General features: G+C 42.0%; 1 protein-coding gene across 2 annotated transcripts; it reads left to right on the top strand.

The window, feature by feature from the left end:
• The first annotated feature begins 827 nt into the window (after positions 1-827).
• On the top strand, positions 828-14,018 carry LMOD3 (leiomodin 3). Of its 2 annotated transcripts, XM_047850728.1 has the most exons (3): positions 828-1,121; positions 3,949-5,355; positions 13,790-14,018. In XM_047850728.1, the coding sequence occupies exons 1-3, from the start codon at positions 828-830 to the stop codon at positions 13,814-13,816; spliced, it is 1,728 nt and encodes a 575-aa protein (XP_047706684.1). In that variant the 3' UTR covers positions 13,817-14,018. The 2 variants fall into 2 exon arrangements, 1 of the variants encoding a protein (XP_047706684.1); XR_007150464.1 differs by lacking the exons at positions 828-1,121; positions 3,949-5,355 and adding an exon at positions 12,161-12,238.
• The last annotated feature ends 3,528 nt before the right edge of the window (positions 14,019-17,546 follow it).

The raw sequence follows: 17,546 nt of genomic DNA, 5'->3' as shown, positions 1-17,546 counted from the left end.
TGTGATCCACTTTAATTTATCCCGGCTTGATGGATACTTAGTAAGAAAAACAAATCATGTAAAACATTAAACTCCTCACCTAGAGGTGGAAATTCAAGTGCTGGTTGCCCCCATCTGTTTGATCACAGGATCTAGATGCAAACAAGGACAGCTTGCGAAGGTTCAGCTTACGCAGAGAACGAGTAACACAGCCAGACCTCTTCTCTGTTGTGTGCAGGGTTGCATCCAGAGTCACACTGTAGCGAAGAGGGAAACCCTGAGAGCTCCCGTTCCACCTTCAAGTGAACTTTTCACTTCAACAGAACTCAAGTCACTCGTTGGATCTTCCTTCCAAAATACTGTAAGTTGCTTTCATCCTCTAAATACAAAGAAGCGGTCTCCCCCTGTGGGGTTGGGATATGTGTTTATGGGCTGGCGTGCGTTTGGGTATGACGGTGTAAGAGCACACGGGAAGAGCGCTAATTTGATTCCTGTAGAGGTTGTCTAGACCGGTTACTCACTGGCAAACCTAAGCAGCTGCACTGAAATGTCAGATGGATTTGCACAGCTGACTCAAGTTGCCAAAATGAGAGCGGCAGAGTAGTTCCATAAACTGACCCTATCCAGTCAAGCCCTGCTTAATATAGATACGCATAAGCTTAGCTCCAGTCACCCCTAGCTGCTCAGCACACGCTGCTGGGATTCTCAGGGGGGAAAAAAATCTCTCAAAGCAGCGTTAACCTGGATTGCTTGTTCACTGGGGGAACTCCTTGAGAGTCGATGATTTTGAGAGTCTTTGGTTATTTCTCCTTCTCTAGTAACACAGAGAAATATCGAGAAAAACAATCATGTCAGAACACAGCAGGAATTCAGATCAAGAGGAACTGTTTGATGAGGAGATTGATGAAGATGAAATCTTGGCCAACTTGTCCCCTGAAGAGCTAAAGAAACTGCAGTCGGAAATGGAAGTCATGGCCCCTGACCCCAGGCTTCCTGTGGGAATGATTCAGAAGGATCAGACCGACAAGCCACCCACGGGAGACTTTGACCATAAATCTCTTATGGATTATATGTATTGGCAAAAGGCATCGAGACGCATGCTGGAAGACGAACGTGTCCCTGTCACCTTTGTGCCATCCCAGGTAACCAGGGATTTGTGTACAACAGAGAAACGGCTGCCTGGGCCTGAGCGACAGGTGTCCGTGTTGCAACTGTCATTTCTCAAGACTCCATGGTTTTCTCTTGTTGTGTTGCCTCTTCTAGGTTAAATCCATAATGTTTAATCAGATGCCAGATTGAAACTTCCTGAAACACTTACATGGTAGAATTGGGAAGAAAAAGTGGTAATTGCTTGTCAATGTCTCTTTTTTTAAAAAAATTACTATGGGGTTCACCGTGTAGGAAAGCCTGTATTCTGCAGACATGATACTTAATGAATTAACTCATAACCCAGAAGCATTTGTCCTTGACTCCTTTTTTTTTTTTTTGGCTCACAAGCTGTTTTAAGAAGCTGATGAAAACTCTGTACCCCTCCTTCTGCATATGCATCCATATGCAGTATTTCACGTACAACGGTCAAGGTCTTAAACCCCCCTGAAGAGCCACCACACAACTTACAGTTAACCAAGTTAAATAACTAATTCAATATTAACACAGCTTATTGGCTATCAGTAATAAGTTTAGAGACTGATAGCTATGAAAGAGTTGTTTTAAGGATGGTTCTTTCTTAAATATGTTTTTTATATGAAAACTAGAATTTATGGTTGAATCTATGAGATGATTGTGTATTAGCATACTTTTTTAAATGTTCCACTTACAAATGACATAGAAAGAAGAAGACAGAGATCCCCACAGGTAAAGTCTCTTTTTGTTACGCCTGCTTATATAGATATCTTGTCTCATTGCTCTTATGCAGGCTGTAATTAAGGAAAGTTATAAATTATCTTCATGGTTAGGAGAGTTTAAACATGTACTAAACTTAAGAAAATAAATTGCTTGCTTGATCAGATTCCAGTTTCAGGTATAATCTCCAGATATTTTACAACTGGACTAGAAGACAATTCTATATGAATGTGAATTTCAGAAAAAGAAAAATAATTGAGTACTTTGAACACTTTGTTCCCTTGGTATAATTTAAACAGCTTGATGATTGGCTCCCCCTCCTGGGACAGATGAGAAATGCAGTGGTGAAGGCTTTAGGTGGTTTTAGGATAACTGTTGTCAGTTGTGACTTCCAACCTACAATGTTAGAAGCCATAAGAAAGTTACTGCTTGAAAATGCTACATGAGCTTTTGAAATGACACCAACGAGTTACACATGTGGTATAGGAAAGCACCCTGATTGTTGGGCAGGAATCTAATAAACATTATTGATTAAAGGCTGCCATTTTCTTTTCTACATTAAGCAATTGTTGCTAAATATCTAAATAATCCTGCCCTCTTTTGTAGCTGGCTCTGCCTCTAGATACTTTGTTTCAAAAGAAACTGACTAGCAAGCTTGTCCTTGGAGTAGCCAGGGCAGTTACAGAGGTGAGGAGACCAAAAAAGAAAAAAAAAAAAAACAAACCAAAAAACCCAAGTCTAGGTCTTTGATATATTTCAAAATACCAAGGTGCTCTCATTTTCCCTACAATATGTTACATTTTCAGGATAAGTATCGTGATGTACACATTATATTAGGTTAGCAAGAATTTAAGGAATGCAAATTTTGTTGAAGGCAATAAGTAAATTATTCTGTAACCCGGGACTATGAGTACAAAAATGCCTATTCAGCTATATATAAAACCAAGAGTTCAATGTATTGATAGATAAGCCTGCGAGGTTTTCACAGCAAATCATTTTTGGGTCACTTCCAGAATTGAATACCATTTTAAAAAACAGTACAGAATCTGAAAACAAAATTAGGTTTCAGTTTAATATATGGGATGAGATAAACACAACCGAAAAAAATGTGTGTTTGTGTGTGTAGTATGGCTATAAAAATTCATCTTTATTTAGGTTATATTTGCTTACAAAATGAGTATGCATACTTTGTTTTAAAAAGGAAACCACTCAAACACTTGAGAATTATAGAATGTAAAAAGTAAAAATCCCCCAAATGCTTCCCTTCCCCAGTTATCTTTTTTTTAATTTTTTTAAATGTTTATTTATTTTTGAGAGAGACAGAGACAGAGTGTGAGTTGGGGAGGGGCAGAGAGAAAGGGAGACAGAGTCCGGAGCAGGATCCAGGCTCTGAGCTGTCAGCACAGAGCTTGACGCAGGGCTTGAACTCACAAACCACGAGATCATGACCCGAGCCAAAGTTGGACGCTTAACCAACTGAGACTCCCATGTGTCCCTTTCTCAGTTATCTTTTTCTTTTTCTTTTTTTTTAAGATTTTATTGTTTGGGGCACCTGGGTGGCTCAGCTGGTTAGGTGTCCGACATTAGCTGAGGTCATGATCTCACAGGTCATGGGTTCAAGCCCCACATCAGGCTCTGTGCAGACAGCTCAGAGCCTGGAGCCTGCTTCAGATTCTGTATCTCCCTCTCTCTCTGCCCCTCCCCTGCTAGTGCTCTTTCTTTTTCAAAAACAAATAAAAACATTAAAAAAATATTTTATTGTTTAAGTAATCTCTACATCCAATGTGGGGCTCGAACTCACAACTCTGAGGTCAGGAGTCCTGTACCCGCCCCCCCTTGATGAACCAGCCAGGTGCTCTTCCCTTCCCAGTTAGCTCTCTTTCTAAGAGATAACTACTAATTTGGTAAACATTACAAGAGACTTTTTTCCCCAATATTTTATAAACTTGATATGTTGTATATGTGTTTATATACGTATACACATACAAACGGAATGCTATACATACAGTTCCTTTGGTTTTTTTTCCCCACTTCATAATAGACCTTTTTCTTATTTCTAGTAGCTACTGCTCTGCTTCATATCTCTCCACTGCCCTGTGTTCTAACCCTCCTAAAACTCTCTTTTAGGTGGGCACTCAAGAGCAGCATGAAGAAAGAGACACAGGTAATAGACACGTGTCCCACTATTTAAAAGAAAAGCTCAACAATGAAATCACAGCCAATAAAAGAGAATCGAAAGGCAGCGACGATGTCCAAGAACCAGATGAGGAGGATGGTGAAGAAGATGAAGGAGATGAAGATGATGAAGATGATGAGGAGGATGAGGAGGATGAGGAGGATGAGGATGAAGATGATGAGGATGGAGATGGCAGGGAAGATAAAAAGCCGCAAAGAGGAGAGGAAGGTGAGGGAAAGGAGCAAATCAGAAACGGCGAGAGCAGCTCCCCACAAGTAGCTAAGAAAGCATTCGAAGAACAGAAAGACAGGCCGGAGGTCCAAGAAAAGAGCGAGAAGAAAGTATCAAAATTAGATCCTAAGAAGTTAGCACTAGACACCAGTTTTTTAAAGGTAAGTGCAAGGCCTTCAGGAAACCAGACGGACCTGGATGGGAGCTTGCGGAGAGTTAGACAGAATGATCCCGATATGAAGGAGCTCAATTTGAACAACATTGAAAACATCCCCAAGGAAATGTTACTGGACTTTGTCAACGCAATGAAGAAAAACAAACACGTCAAAACCTTCAGTTTAGCAAACGTGGGCGCCGATGAGAACATCGCGTTTGCCTTGGCTAACATGTTGCGGGAAAATCGGAGCATCACCACTCTCAACATCGAGTCCAACTTCATCACAGGTAAAGGAATTGTGGCCATCATGAGGTGTCTCCAGTTCAACGAGACGCTCACTGAACTTCGGTTTCACAATCAAAGGCACATGCTGGGCCACCATGCCGAAATGGAAATATCCAGACTGTTGAAGGCCAACACCACCCTCCTGAAGATGGGCTACCATTTTGAGCTCCCGGGCCCCAGAATGGTGGTAACCAACCTGCTCACCAGGAATCAGGATAAACAAAGGCAGAAAAGACAAGAGGAACAAAGACAACAGCAACTGAAAGAGCAGAGGAAGTTGATAGCCATGCTGGAGAACGGGTTGGGGCTACCTCCCGGAATGTGGGAGAAGTTGGGAGGACCCATGCCGGATGCCAGGATGCAGGAGTTCCTCCAACCTCCTCCTCAGCCTCCCAACCCCCAGGCAGTCCCCTTCAGTCGGCCGAACGAAATGATGAAGAAGCCATCACAGCCTCCGAAGTACAGGACGGACCCTGACTCCTTCCGGGTGGTGAAGCTGAAGAGAATCCAGCGCAAATCTCGGATGCCAGAGGCCAGAGAACCCCCCGAGAAAACCAACCTCAAAGACGTCATCAGAACACTGAAGCCAGTGCCGAGAAATAGGCCGCCCCCGTTGGTGGAAATCACTCCCAGAGATCAGCTCTTGAATGACATTCGTCACAGCAATGTCGCCTACCTTAAACCCGTAAGTAGAGGGAAAGAGGAATGGGGAGCAAGCACCAGCCAGTGTATCCCACCTCTATTCCCTGTTCGTTTTTGTTTTTGTTTTTAATGTTTATTTTTTGAGAGAGAGACAGAGTGTGAGTAGGGGAGGGGAGGGGCAGGGGGAGAGGGAGACACAGAATCCGAAGCAGGCTCCAGGCTCTGAGCTGCCAGCACATAGCCCAATGTGGGGCTCGAACTCATGAAACATGAGATCGTGACCTGAGCCAAAGTCAAACACTTAACCGACTGAGCCACCCAGGCGCCCCTCCCTGCTTGTTTTAATGCGAGGATATTTTCGTAAGTGTGACTAACTGGAAGAAGCCCATCAACATTACCAGGGGACCTAAATTACTAGTTGTCCTCTTGGGCATACATACACCTGTACACCTTAGTAATAATAATACTAACAGCTAACATTTATTAGGTATTTACTATGGGCCAGATTGATGATATGAATTATCTTATAGGGCTAGCAACCCTATAAGGTGTTATTAGTCTCCACATGTTATTAAAAAGAAACTGAGGCTTAGAGAAGTTAAATACCAAGAATAGGAGATACAGGTAGAAAATGGTAGAATTGATGCAGATACTCAGTTCCAAGTTGAGGATCAAGCTTTTATTTGCCCCAGCCATAAAGTGGACCTTCAGAGATCTTGAGGAACCTGTTGCAGGAATAAGTAAGAACGAAGCCTAAATCAGGCCCCTTATTTGTGAATAACTGAGGGCTTCCAAAATGTTTAAAGATAGTTGGTATTTTTTAGTAGATGAAGAGAGACTACGTACAATTGCATTTATATATTCTTCACTTTTTAGACAGCCAGACAAATGGCAAACTTCAAGTTAGTGTCTCCATGAATTAATGGAGTTTTAACTACTATTTCAGTTTTAATATTTACAATGATTCACTATTGCTGCTGCTGATACATGAAAGTATTTTATTCCTTGCAGGTTAAGTTGAGGAAATAATTTTTTTTGGTCATTACTATGATAGCATTTATGGAATCTGAAAGGTGTGTGTCCCAAGGTCACAGGTAGCTGATAATTAACTGTATTATTTTAAAATTTTTCTTTTTTTTTAACATTTGTTTATTTTTGAAGGAAAGAGGCAGAGTGTGGGTGGGGGAGGGGCAGAGAGAGAGGAAGACACACAATCAGAAATGCACTCCAGGCTCTGAGCTGTCAGCGCAGAGCCCAACATGGAGCTTGAACTCACAAACCATGAGATCATGACGTGAACTTAAGTCGTTCGCTTCACCGACTGAGCCACCCAGGTGCCCCAGTTTTAAATCCTAGTGTGTAATTCAGCCAGAATAGTCTGTACATGATTTCATCATAGGGAGCCTCAATTTTTTCAAGATGTGTTCTACATATGTATGTTCCTTATTCCCATCTGCTAGTAATGCAGAATTGACAACATTCCATTCCTCCAAATCAAAGATGACTTTCCTCTGTGTGGTAGGATTCTGGTTCTTCCTAGAGCAGAAGCCAGGGTGAGAACACTAGAGGTCCCATGAGGTCAGGCAAGAGTTCTTTGCCTGCCCTTGGGTACTACTACATCACGACTTGCTGCACCTGCTCCTCTCCCCGGCAGCCAGACCTCTGTAGGGGGTGGATTGGACTGTTGTTTTGAGAGAAACTAGCTCTGTTACTGTGCAACCAATCATTGGTAAAGCATCTGGGAGCTGCCTGGGAGGCTGTACCATCAGAAAATAACAGTCTAAAAAGAATGAAGGGAAGTCTTTTTACAGTCTACATTAGAGGTGGCCTGTGGATTCAGAGTGGAAGAGATAAGCAAGTTCAGATGATCATCTGACCCAATTCCCTGCCTTCCCAGGGAGTGTTGTAGTGAGCGAGTCTGCTTTTCCTAGAGTCTGTTTCATTGTACCCATTCACTTATTCATTAATGCTACACATATTTACATAGTACTTTTTACATGTCAGGCACCATCCGAGGGGTCAGGAGTACTGTGGTGAATAAGACAGGTGCATTCTTGGCCTCATGGAGCTTAGGGTCTTGGTTTTGCAATTTCCATAGTCAGGACACTCTGCCTTTTGGTCAGCTGAAACCAATCCAACTCTGAGTTCAGATTCCAGAACAGAGGGCAATAAAATAAATTCCCAAGGATACTTATAAAAGTGCAATGCCCTGCTAAGTACTACATTTTCCCCTTTTGATCAATTCTAGGAAGTTACCAGTTTTAAGCTGTGTTTTGTTTTTACGGTCCACTGAGAAGGAAACATGCTTCAAAGTAAACTCTGACGTGATTTTTGAATGATGCCCTTGCACATTGGCCTCTGCTTTGAAATGTCTTTTATCTGTTCCAACAGATTGGCAATTCCGCCTGCTTTCCGCTGCCTGGTTTGGCCAGCAATAGGTATCTCTTTGCATATATTTAAGATACAGAATGTCACGCAACGTCATCCACATAGTCCTGGAAAATGCTCTGCAGAAATGTGAAAATGCATCATTCCACTGACAAACCTTCACTCCACTAATGTCCCTTTGCTCCCCGCTGATCAAATTTTGTGCTTTGCTACATGCACGATAAATCTCTGCTTTCATGATGAATCATAGCGTGATCTTAAAAGCTATTCTTGTCATTTTGAAATTATTTTAGGCTTGCGGAAGTTCAAAAATAGTGCAAAGAACTGGTACATACCCATCACATTTTGTCAACTTTGACATTCTTCAAAAGCTACTCTATTTATTTTCATTTGGGTAATCTACACCCAATGTGGGGCTTGGGCCCATGACCTCGAGATCAAGAGTTGCTTGCTATCCCCACTGAGCCAGCCAAGCACGCCCAAACAGTCTTTTGTTTAAACTAGGCTCCCCACCCAGTGTGGGGCTTGAACTCTCGACCCAGAGATCAAGAGTCGCATGCTCTACTAACCCAGCCAGCCCGTGTAGTTAATGGAAGCGCTAATAGGGTTCAAGGCCATGGTGTGTTTGTGCTTGTATGTGCAACCAGCTATCGTAAAACATCATGGCATGCAAGACGCTTTCTGGTCTGGGGACTGTGGAAATGTCACTGAAAACGCCCCTGGTGATGGTATCACAAAATCTGAGCAGAAAGGGATCTTTTCAGCCAGCCAAAGGAGACATCACAGCATTCATTTTGGAGAGCTTAAACTAAAGGTTTTTAGGTTTTTCTCCCCATGCTTGCGCTGGTAGATAGAGATGCCCTCCAAACCCCTGGGTTTTCGAATAGGAGGTTAAGATGAAAGAATAATTTTGAAATGTGATTTTTTTCCCCCGTGTTCCTCACTGGAATCTTGAGTGTCCAAAAGCATATGTACAAATTATTTAGTATTATTATTTAGGAAACTTGAAAGGGAAAAACAAGACTAGCTCTTTTCCTCTCGTAGACTTGGAAATCCTCTTTTTGCATTTGCCAGAGGCGATCTCATCAAGTAGTCAGTTTGTATTTTTTAATTGTATTTTTTCATTTCAATGCCTATTCTGTCCCCATGCTTGGGTCTGGCCTGGGAACTTTGAAATGAAGTTGCTAGCAAAGAATAAAAGAAAACCTGTACACTTGCTCGGCTTAAATGCTACCTCCTCCAAGAAGCCACCCATGTAATTCAGCTTAAGAGGAATGTATGTATTCTGTGGGCCAGGGATGGAGAACTGACAGATTGTCAGCCAAGGCTCCAGGCCTACATTGTTTGGCTTGAGTATTGTTGTACAAGATTTAAAATACCACGTAATAACATCGAGACATCTGGCACCCCTGGAAGCATCAGCTCTGGCCACAGTGGGCTCGCATTTGCATGTACTAACCAGGTGGATCTGGGATTGTCTTCTCCCTTGAGATAGATGATGGACTCTTGAGTCTTTCTGTCTCCACCATTCCCTACCGCCTAATACCTGGCCTGTTCCACTCATTTGCATGACTTAGTTGGCTCCAGTAGAGTTTTTTAGGTTCTTCTCTTCTTGTTTTTAGCTGTGCTTTTAAACTCTCTGTCTTGTCTAGCAAAGTGAATTTATTAATCACTAATTCCTTTCCCTATAAGTTAATAACTAGTCAGTGTGATACCAGCCCAGAACAAAGATGTTAGGCTTATACAGGCTTATCCTTCCCTGGCAAATGTATGATTTTTTTTTTTCATCTTGAAAATTTTGTGGGCCACTCACTGCCTACCATCCCAGATGGGTCTTTGTACTTCTCCCTGAAATAAAATTCCATCTGTGACAACAATTTAATTCACCGAGGCTAAATGCATTTATATCTTACACAAGCTTCAGTGCCAATCAGAAAAGGCGTTTTAACATTAACTCAGTTTCACTTTGGGCTCACCTATGTTTTCCTGGATTGCTTCCACTCAATTGCCTAAAAACACAGCTAAATTTCTCCTTCGGAAAGACTTCAGTTTAATAATATCCTAAGCAGCCTTGGTTAGCCAAAAGTCTCAATGATGCATTGGCAGTTGTTGTGATTATAAGATGCAACATTATAGATTCTTGAGTCTTTATCTTTATTTCTAGCCATTTCTTCTTTGCCTCATTAACAAGATCTTTCTCTTTAGGATTTCTGGATTCTCTCCTTTCACAATTTTCTCCTTCCTATTTTTATCTTTTCCCTTTGTTTCAATTGTCACATAATCTGGGACACTCCCTGGATTTCTCTTTCCCCTTAGATCACTGGGGTTTTCTTGACTACTTCGTTCAATTTGTCCCCAAGCCAACCTCTTGAGTTTAGATCTACTTGTGTTTCTGGTTCCCAGTGTTCCATGCTCTCTTCCTTCTCTCACGAGTTCAGGTCTAAAGCCCCAGCATTATCTTCAACAACTTTTTTTCCTGCCTTATTGTTTTGCTCCTTTAGAGGATATCTCTCTATAGGAAAAAGCTATGCCACATCTCAAACTCCCCTAGAAAGAGCATATGCTTACGGAATTACTTAGTCTAAGAGCTGCCATTTCCTAATACCTAGCGTAGAAAAGAATCTATGGTATACAACGTTTCTGAAGTCTGTGATAGTGATTTTAAATTTTAGCATGCATCAGAATCACCTAGAAGGCTAAATACGGATTGCTGAGCCCACCTCTAGAATGCCCCATTCCATAGGTTTTAGATGGTGCCTGAGAATTTGCATTTCTGTCAACTTCCTTGGCGATGCCGATGCTACTTTTTTGGATGCCACACTTTGATGGTCACAACTCCGTGACCTCCACGACAAACCACATCTTTTAACAGTTCCCCTAAAGGAACTTCCTTCCTTGCCTCTATACCCTCTACTCAAATGACCTTTAATTCTATTTCTATCTGTTGAAATCTATCCCAACAGGCTTGACTCAAATACGACTTCTTACAACAAAAGAAACCAAACAAGTTACCAGTAGTGAATACTTTCTATTTCCATTATCCTTAATCTGCACCTCTCTTACTGAATCTCCCACATTCTGCTTCAGGTTCAGCCCTCTTAAGGGTACAGTGTAGGTCTCCTAGGGGACTGTGAATTCCTCAAACTAGTCTTTCCTCTTCTCTGTCCTGGATACCCACTGAGGTGTTGACTGAGAGCAGGAATTCACATCCGTATGCCAAGTTAAATAACCCCTACTGAGATGGATCTTCTCTTCCCGGCCCAGTCTCTGTGAGTGTATGTATGTGTGTGCCTTATGTAATGCTCTCCACACATACTTTTCTTAAACTAGTTTTAACCAACAAGTAAAGGGGGGGGGGGGGGGGAACAGGACCCCTAACAGTAGTGCACGCTGATTCTCATGTGTTTGTAAGTTTTAGGTATTTATAACAGCGAGGCTAGCTATCTTTTCCTTTACAGTTTCTGTCTTTTGTGTTCTGCTTAGAAATGGCTTCTTTTGGAGATTACTATGATACTTGCCCATCTTTTATTCCTGCATTTGTAGTTGATTTTTTTTTAATTTTCTAATGTTTATTTTTGAGGGAGAGAGAGAGAGAGCACGTGCACGCGTGAGATGGGGGGGTGGGCAAAGAGAGAGGGAGACACAGATTCTGAAGTGGGCTCCAGGCTCTGAGCTGTCAGCACAGAGCTGACGCAGGGCTTGAACCCATAGACGGCAAGATCATGCCCTGAGTCAAAGTCAGACGCTTAACCAACTGAGCCACCCAGGTGCCCGTGTAGTTTTTGGTTTTAAAAAAAGATTCCATATTACAGATGAGTTAAAGGGTTAAATTTTAGAAGTAAATAGAGAGCAAAAAGCCTCCTTTGTTATTTCTTTTCCAAAGAGCTGACCAATGACAGCTAACCAATGACTCATTCTTTTTCACAGTGAATTGCCAACGTGGTCATATTTTAAATATATCAATATGTATCTGGGTTTACTCTGTTGGGCCAGTGTCACATTCTGCTTTTTAAAACATTTTTATTAATTTGGAACCCTCCCATGCATAACATTATATAACATTATGTAAATAATAACATTATGTAAAGTGATTTTTTTCCATTCAACAATACAAAGAACACACTGTTCTAGTTATTTGTTGCAACTTTGTAGTCTCTTTAAATACTGGGCAGTGCATTTTCTGCTCACTGGTGTTTACTGTCGGTGTCTCCATGGTTGAGCCCTACCAAAGTGCTGTCACAGCTGTCGCATCCTGAAAGTCTGACACCAGGAGGGAGAGGGCCAAAGCACATGGAGAACCCCTTGGTTTGAAGGCTGGGCAGGCAGCAGCAACCCATCAGAAGTCTCCCCAGGAGTCAGGATGTTGGGAAATTTCCAGCCAAAGGTCATGGGCAGAGAACTGCCTGTAGGAGGGGCCATAGCAGATGGCCAAGATGGCTCATCACGCTGGCAGGTGGACGTGGGGAATAGGAGGAGGAACATTCTTAGTCATTATCGTACAAACTCTGAGTGTCCTCTGGAAGGTACATGCATGCGAGGTAAGTAACCCTCCTAAGATGTAACACCACTTGAAAGTGTTTAACAACTTGCCTTATATTTAAGTTGTTCCTATGAAGCAAAACTAAAATAGCAGTCAGCCTTTTCCTATTCTTTTGTATTTTTTTTTTTTGCCTTAGGGCTTCTCCCAGTGATGTTTTATTTTTAAAATTTAATTGAGCTTCAAGTTAGAAATGCATTTCAAGAAGGAAAGACCAGTCTTTATTATTTTTTATTAGATTTTTTTAAATGTTATTTATTTATTTTTTTTTTTAATTTTTTTTTTCAACGTTTATTTATTTTTGGGACAGAGAGAGACAGAGCATGAACGGGGGAGGGGCAGAGAGAGAGGGAGACACAGTATCGGAAACAGGCTCCAGGCTCTGAGCCATCAGCCCAGAGCCCGACGCGGGGCTCGAACTCACGGACCGCGAGATCATGACCTGGCTGAAGTCGGACGCTTAACCGACTGCGCCACCCAGGCGCCCCTATTTATTTATTTTTATTTTTTTTTTCAACGTTTATTTATTTTTTTTGGGACAGAGAGAGACAGAGCATGAACGGGGGAGGGGCAGAGAGAGAGGGAGACAGAATCGGAAACAGGCTCCAGGCTCTGAGCCATCAGCCCAGAGCCTGACGCGGGGCTCGAACTCATGGACCGCAAGATCGTGACCTGGCTGAAGTCGGACACTTTACCGACTGCGCCACCCAGGCGCCCCTGTTATTTATTTTTGAGAGAGAGACAGAGACAGAGTGCCAGTGGCGTAGGGGCAGAGAGAGAGGGAGACACAGAATCTGAAGCAGGCTCCAGGCTCCAGGCTGTAAGCTGTCAGCACAGAGCCCGATGCAGGGCTTGACCCTGTGAACCGCAAGATCATGACCTGAGCCAAAGCCGGATGCCTAACTGACTGAGCCATCCAGGCGCCCCAGAAAGACCAGTTTTTAAAAGAATATATGCTTTATACTTTTGTGGTGGTATTTTTTTGTGGTTAAGGCTTGGGTACTGATATCAGGCAGATCTCGATTCAAATCCTGCTCTGTCACTTACTAGCTGCGAGGCAAATTGTTTCTCCTCTCTGAGCCTGTTCCCTCCTTACAAGGCTGTTGTATGATAGCCTTGCTTTTGAAGTGTTGATCTAGACTACTAGCTTGTATTATATCACTTCATCCTTAAAATAGCCTTGTCTGTTAGACACATACTGTCGTTTTACAGTGGAGAAAACTGATTTTTATTTAGCACCACACAGCTAGGAGTGCCAGTATCAGGATTTGAACCGGGCGGATTCCAACATCTGCCCTTTTGTTTTTATAATATGCTTCACCATGTGCTTCAAGCCCTTAGATCAGTCCCTGGTACAAGTAAATGCCCACTGAATGGTGATTGTGGTTGCTACTGTTGTTTTATTATAATGTGAGTGGCTCTCTGGCCCCAATTTCTCATCCATTCTGTAACTTTTCAGACACATAGTAAGTTTTTGTCATTTTTGCTGTAAAACTCTTGAATTTCCAAGATTAATTTTTTTTCCCTTTTCTTCAACTACTTTAATCCACAGGTGCAACTGCCAAAAGAGCTGGCATAAGTGGCAACAGAATCATCTGGAAGAGCAAGGATCTGAGATAATGACTCTTGTATCAGAGCTCGGAGACTCTTTGAGCAGCATACTTCTGGAGCCAGGTGGTGGAAGCGGGAATGGGCTGACATCTGATAGGAGAATTTTGTAAAGGCAGAGGCAAAATAGGGGCTGAAAAGGGAGGAGGAGATAAAAAAAATTACTATTCTGGGACACCATTCTCTATGTCCAATCAGTTTGCGTGACTGAGATAAAAATGCAGTCACGCTTCCAGCAACAGAAGTTTCAAAGAGATTTTTGTTTTCGTAAACGTTTGTTTTGCTTTCTTCTGGAAAATAACAATAAATACTATAGAAGTGTTAAGTATTTCTCCCTCCATCTCCTGCTGTAATTCATTGCATGGTATCTTAAAGGGCACAAATCATGTTTCACTCTCTGGATATGTGAAGGGTGAATTGGGCTCCAGGACCTGCTGATGCTTTGAAATGGAAGAATGGTGAATGAGCTCTTCTCTGGAGAATCATGTGAGGATTTTCAGTCCCCAGCCCTGTTTAGCTTGCTCTCTTGGTCATTCCCCTGGTGGATCGTACTTCAGAAAGGGATGTGTGTGTGTTTATCTGTGAGGAGCAGAGCAGTTAAGGCACAGGACATGGAGAAAATAGTGTTTCCAGGGAAAGTAATGGGAAAAACAAACCGTATATGTATATACACACATACATATACATATACATATATACTCATACATGCATATACTTCCCTGTTTCCATATATAGAGGGAGAAAGGCAGAGAGCATGTTAGTTTTGTTTTGTTAAAAGTTTTGTATAAATAATTATTGACAAATTTTTAGTTTTAGCTAATATATATAAAACATATACATACATACATACACACACACATATATGTGTTTAGTCTATGCATCTAATTTGATCTTGTTGCTCTCCTCAAAAATCTTCTAAAGGAAATTTGCTACAGGGTTAGCTTTTAATTTCTTACTGTATAGTCAAGGCCCTCCACTGTCTGTTTCCGATTTAGTCATATTTGCCACAGATTCTTTATGCTCCTCTTGATAAGACATCCTCATGCACAGCCTATGCCTTTGCTCTTGTTAGCCCTTCTGTAGAACACCTTCAAAACACTTCCCTCCTGCTCTCCATTACAAAAGGCCTACCCATCTTTAAAGACCAGATCAGGTCATAATCCTCCATGAAAATCTTCCAGACAACTCCAAACCCAGTATTCTTTCCTCTTTCCAAGTTCCTAGAGCCCTTAATTATCCATTCTAGTCACTAGATGCATAGAATCTAACTTCAAAACATTTTTTTAATGTTTTTTTTTATTTTTTGAAGGTGGGGGGGAGGGGCAGAGAGAGAGGGAGACACAGAACCCGAAGCATGCTCCAGGCTCCGAGCTGTCAGCACAGATCCCCATGCAGGGCTCAAACCCACCAACCATGAGATCGTTACCTGAGCTGAAGTCAGACCCTCAAACAACTGAGCCACCCAGGCACCCTTAGAATCTTTTATATAGAAGTGGCGTGAACATTAGAAATTAGAAAACCACACATTGATGCCTTTTCTCTCTTCTTTACCCAAGTGAATAGTTAGTTTTGCCTGCCTTCCTTCTCCTTTTATATAATCATAGGTGGTAGATAACAAGCAAAACAGGCTAGGAGAGAATAGGCCTAATTGGGAAAGTTAAAAAATATATTATTTAGAAGGACAGGCCATGGGAAAGAAATATGGTGTTTGCATTTTTTAAAGATAGTTTAGTGTGTGCAAAAGTATCCACATTTGAATGGCTGTAGTTTCTTTTTTTTTTTAATTTTTTTTTAATATTTGCTTATTTTTGAGGGGGGAGCAGGGGAGGGGCAGAGAGAGAGGGAGACACAGAATCCAAAGCAGGCTCCAGGCTCCGAGCTGTCAGCACGGAGCCCGACGCGGGGCTCGAACCCACGAACCGTGAGATCACGACCTGAGTTGAAGTCAGACGCTCAACCGACTGAGCCACCCAGGCGCCCCTGAATAGCTGTAGTTTCAATCAGGTTTTACAATAGCCAGTGGCTGAGAGGTTTTTTTCCTTCAATGTTACTGTTTCTATAAAACATCCTTGCATGCAAAGCAGGTTAAGAAAGGGCTGCTGTAAATAAAACTTTGTGTCTAGCATATTCTACATCGAGAGGCTAAATGCTCTAAACATGGGCAAAGTGCTCTAAACATGTTTAAAAGCTTACTGTTAGTAGTTGAAGCTCTTGAAAGCCCTGTGCCTTTGTTTGTATAGCCACAGTATTAATAAAGTCAGGAATTTAAACGAGTGCTAATAGTCCTAAAAGAGGTATTTATTCTTAGATGTGCAAAGGGAAAAGAGGATTCAAATTCATAGCTTACTGCTTCAGTGCACAGATTTTGTCAAGAGACAGGTAAAGCAGCTTACTTACGCTTTTTCCATCAACCGACTCCTACCCTAAAAATTAGGTGAAGATTTTAACTTCTTCAGTGTCCTCTGGAACGTATGCACATAGATAAGTCACCCTCCTAAGATGTAACATCACTTGAAACTTGGTTTTTTCAATTTCTAAAATTTTATTTTTAAATAATCTCTCCACCCAATGTCGGGCTCGAACTCACAACCTTGAGATCAAGAGTGGCATGGTCTACCAACAGAGCCAGCCAGGTACCCCTTAACTTGTTTTTATTTTATTTTTTTTAATGTTTTATTTATTTTTGAGACAGAGAGAGACAGAGCATGAAAGGGGGAGGGTCAGAGAGAGAGGGAGACACAGAATCCTAAGCAGGCTCCAGGCTTCGAGCTGTCAGCACAGAGCTTGACGCGGGGCTTGAACTCACAGACTGTGAGATCATGACCTGAGCCGAAGTCGGACGCTTAACCGACTGAGCCACCCAGGCACCCCTTTAATTTGTTTTTAAAATGCAATAATATATAGCACTTACATGCTACATGTGTATATCGTTATTATTCTAGAATTGATGACCAACCGTTAGTAATTGTAATGAGTATAGTTTTTATTTAAGTTGTCACTTTTCCCAAATAGATTGCATTCTTTCTACAGAATTCATGTAGAAAGTGGAAGGGGCTAAAGTGTGTCAGGTTTAGAACAGGATCCCACTGGAATTCAATGTTATTCGGCTGGAAATTAATAAAATGTTAAAGTTTTGTTAAACAGTACCATAGTCCCCACGTAATCCAGTGGGGATATGTCCTAAGACCCCCCCTTGGATGCCTGAAACCACAGATAGTACAGAACCCCCTATATATACTGTTTTTCTCCTGTACATACTAGGAGAATGTTTAGCTTCTAAACCAGGCACAGAGATTAACTACAAAAATCATAAACTAGAACAATGATGCTGTAATAAAAGTTACGTGAATGCAGTCTGTCTATCCAAATTACCTTATTGTACATACTCACCCCTCCTCTGTGATGACGTGGGATGAGATTCTACGCGATGAGATGAAGTGAGGGAATGTTGTAGGCGCTCTGATGTGTAGTGTTTAGCTACTGTGGACCTCCTGACGATGTGTCACAAGGAGGATCATCTGCTTCTGGACTGAGGCTGACAGCAGGTAACTGACGTGTGGTGGGGGGACCTAGTGTATCTGAAACACGAGCAGAGTGGGTCATGCAGTATAGCACACCCTTGTTGTTTCAAGGGTTGTCACCGAGTCTCCCAGATATTTAGCACAGATGTGCATTAATAAACAACGTCTCTCACACGCAGA

The sequence above is a fragment of the Prionailurus viverrinus genome, chromosome A2 (genome assembly GCF_022837055.1).
Source record: "Prionailurus viverrinus isolate Anna chromosome A2, UM_Priviv_1.0, whole genome shotgun sequence".
NCBI classification, from domain to species: domain Eukaryota; kingdom Metazoa; phylum Chordata; class Mammalia; order Carnivora; family Felidae; genus Prionailurus; species Prionailurus viverrinus.
This window is presented reverse-complemented; position numbering and strand designations above follow the sequence as displayed.